General features: G+C 41.3%; 1 protein-coding gene across 1 annotated transcript; it reads left to right on the forward strand.

The window, feature by feature from the left end:
- The first annotated feature begins 1,236 nt into the window (after positions 1-1,236).
- LOC124255202 (GTPase IMAP family member 7-like) lies at positions 1,237-2,642 on the forward strand. Its single transcript, XM_046689040.1, has 3 exons — positions 1,237-1,270; positions 1,655-1,720; positions 1,936-2,642. Exons 1-3 carry the CDS (start codon positions 1,237-1,239, stop codon positions 2,640-2,642), a joined length of 807 nt encoding a protein of 268 aa, XP_046544996.1.
- The last annotated feature ends 405 nt before the right edge of the window (positions 2,643-3,047 follow it).

Here is a 3,047-nt window from a genome sequence, read left to right on the forward strand (position 1 = left end):
ATCCTTCATCCCTCATCCTTCATCCTTCATCCCTCATCCTTCATCCTTAATCCTTCATCCTTCATCCTTCATCCCCAACCCAAATGTTGTTCAGACACCATATTACACCGAATAGACTGGCACTCCTTAAGTGGCCTGTAAGTCCCGTATGTTCCCCTGGTTCAGATCCCAGATAGGGTCAGGTCTTGTGAGAACCCCTTTCAGTGCTCTGTAGCTTCTACAAGTTGAAGACGTCGAACAGCTAAATTATTTTCAGCTCTTTGAATGGCCCTATAAACAGAAATGTCATTTTGTCTTGCTTTGAACGGAATACAGATGCTCTCGTCTTCCATAATACACTCGAAGATAGTTGTGTCAAGCTTACGATATTTCTCAAAGTAATACTTTGGCGTTATTTATTACCCACCTGGTCAACGTATGGGTAAAATGCATACTAATCTCGTACGTCACACGAGTGTCGTATCGCGTTGACCTGTGTCGTAACGACTTTGACCTTGAGATTCTAACGATTGATTAGATAACCGATGACCTCTCAATTAGGTCACGTTGTGACGGAACTACTTGTTTATTCTTAACAAACACACGAATCCATTCATTCTACAACTTAAATGCATTGTGGGAATGTAAACATTGCGAATGTTGCCGTATCGTTGTTTAATTGTCAGTCGAACTGAGACATTATATGCGTCGAAAAAATATAGACGCAAAGTTTCCACCAGTGATGTTAGCCGAGTGAAGCAACTGCAAACTTAGAAACGGGGTGCTATGGAGTAGTTGAATGTAGGAAGCTGTACGAGGCGATGACAACTGACATGCATCGTGACGTTGGTTACCAAGGGGGCAGACGAGCAAGGTGTAGTGACGTCATTACAGTGTGACGTCATGCAAAAAGTGTCCTACAAAACAACATTCTTCCGAAACCTCTTTATGAAACCGGTTTCGGTTTGAAACCATAAAAATAACAAAAATACGCTATTTTCTCAATTTAAAGCATGTAAGACGTGGATAATAAGTAAAATACCACCTCGGTATCATAATATACGAATTATACGAAAACTCGTGACCTTCCTCTCGCTCGGTCACATACAATAGGAAGGACACTCGCTTCGTATAATTCGTATATATGAGATCTCGTGTAGTATGTCTTGGACCTAGGATAACTCAAACGTATTTACGTTGGTCCCTTTAACTGACGACATAACGGTGTTTGACTGTAAATACAGTCAGAATAATATAATGTGGAAGGAGGGCTTTCACTGGTGTCCTTCAGGTAATGATTCGCAAAGGTCCGCTAATTCAGAAGGAACAGCTTGTGTACTAAAAACGAGAAGATTATTTTTGTACCCAAAACACGTTCACCGCAGCACAGTTTCACCCCAAGTGGTTTCACCCGGTTTGTTTCACCTCATACAGTTTCACTTGGGGTGACACGACCGGGAACAATATCTTCGGCTATTTCACGGGGTTGCTGCAACATTTCAGTCACAAAACGCAAGGGTTCCTCTCTCAAATTCAAGCTATGTGCAAAATATACACCAATTACACAATCAACAAGCCTAGAATACCTTTAATACTTGAGATTCTTCCTCAGAGGATTTGGCAGACAACTTTTCCTAAGCAAACATCTAATATTTCCCCTTGTGTTATGTTTCAGATTCCAGAAGTCAACTCTTTTTGTCTAAGGAAACTCGACTGATTCTCGTTGGCAAAACAGGATCAGGTAAAAGTTCCACCGGGAATACTATCATCGGACAACCAACTTTCGAAGTAGGGTGTTCAGCCTCTTCGGTAACAAAATCATGCCAACACGCCATGTTTGAGAGATTCGGGAGGGATATTTTACCGTTTGATACTCCTGGTTTCTTTGATACTGGAGCAAGTCAGAGAAGTATTGAAAAGAACTAAAGAAGAGTGTCATCCTCACCTCTCCTGGAGTGCACGCCATTCTGTTTGTGATTGGTGTGGGAAGGTTCACTGAAGAAGAAGTAACCTCTGTGGAAAGATTTCTGACGTTTTTTGGCTCTGAATCAAAGCGTCATGTGATCGTCATATTCACCAGGAAAGATGAGCTTGAGAAGTCTGGGAAGAGTCTGAAAAACTTCATCGACTCCAACAAGAAGCTGAAGACTTTCATCAATGAATCTGGTGGGAATTACGTTGCAGTTAACAACGACTCGACTGAGGACAATGAAGAGTTTGTGCAGGAGTTACTTGAGCTGGTAGACACACTTGTAAGGCAGAATGGAGGTCACTTCACAAATAAGATGTATCAGGAAGCTGAGAGTCAAATGAAGAAGATTGAGGGGATAGAGCTGGAGAAAATGATGGCCAAAAAACAAACATCTGATCAGAAGATTATTGATGATGGTGTTCGGGAATACAGTCAGACACTTTATGGCTACTCCGAGTCTCAAAGGAAGCGTCTGCAGTCAAGGAAACGCAAGGCACTCCAGGATGAATGTCGCAAGATCCATGAAAGGGAAGCCAGAAGAAATGCCAGGGATAATTTTGACATTTCTGATATCACATGGAAAATATTGGCAGGGGCAGTTGCCGCTGCTTGTGTGATAGGTTTGAGTTATGCCACAGGCACTGGAGGGATAGTGGCTGGGATAGCTGCAGCAATATTTCGTTTAAAGTAACACAGAAGAAATATTCGGTAGCTGAAGGTGTTTCTACGCCGCAATATTCCAGCTATATGACAGTCACCCACTTCAGCACTAGTTGAACACTGCGACAAACTTATATGTCTTCTTGATGGGAACAATGCTTTTAACAGATCATTCATCTTAATGAGAACAACGTTTGAAACGCACCTATCATCTCAATAGGAAATGTATCTTTCATTTGGTGGGCACCATACCTCAAACGTACTTATTATCTTTATGGGAAACAAGATTGAAGCGTATCTATTATCTATTGCTTTAAAAATATCTATCATCTCGATGGGAACAATGCTTCAAAAGTATCTATCATCTTAACAGGAACAATGCTTCAAACATAGCATATCTATCATCTCGATGGAACAATGCTTCAAAAAGTATCTA

Source organism: Haliotis rubra, unplaced genomic scaffold (genome assembly GCF_003918875.1).
Source record: "Haliotis rubra isolate DU_JTF1 unplaced genomic scaffold, ASM391887v1 Scf597, whole genome shotgun sequence".
NCBI classification, from domain to species: Eukaryota; Metazoa; Mollusca; class Gastropoda; order Lepetellida; family Haliotidae; genus Haliotis; species Haliotis rubra.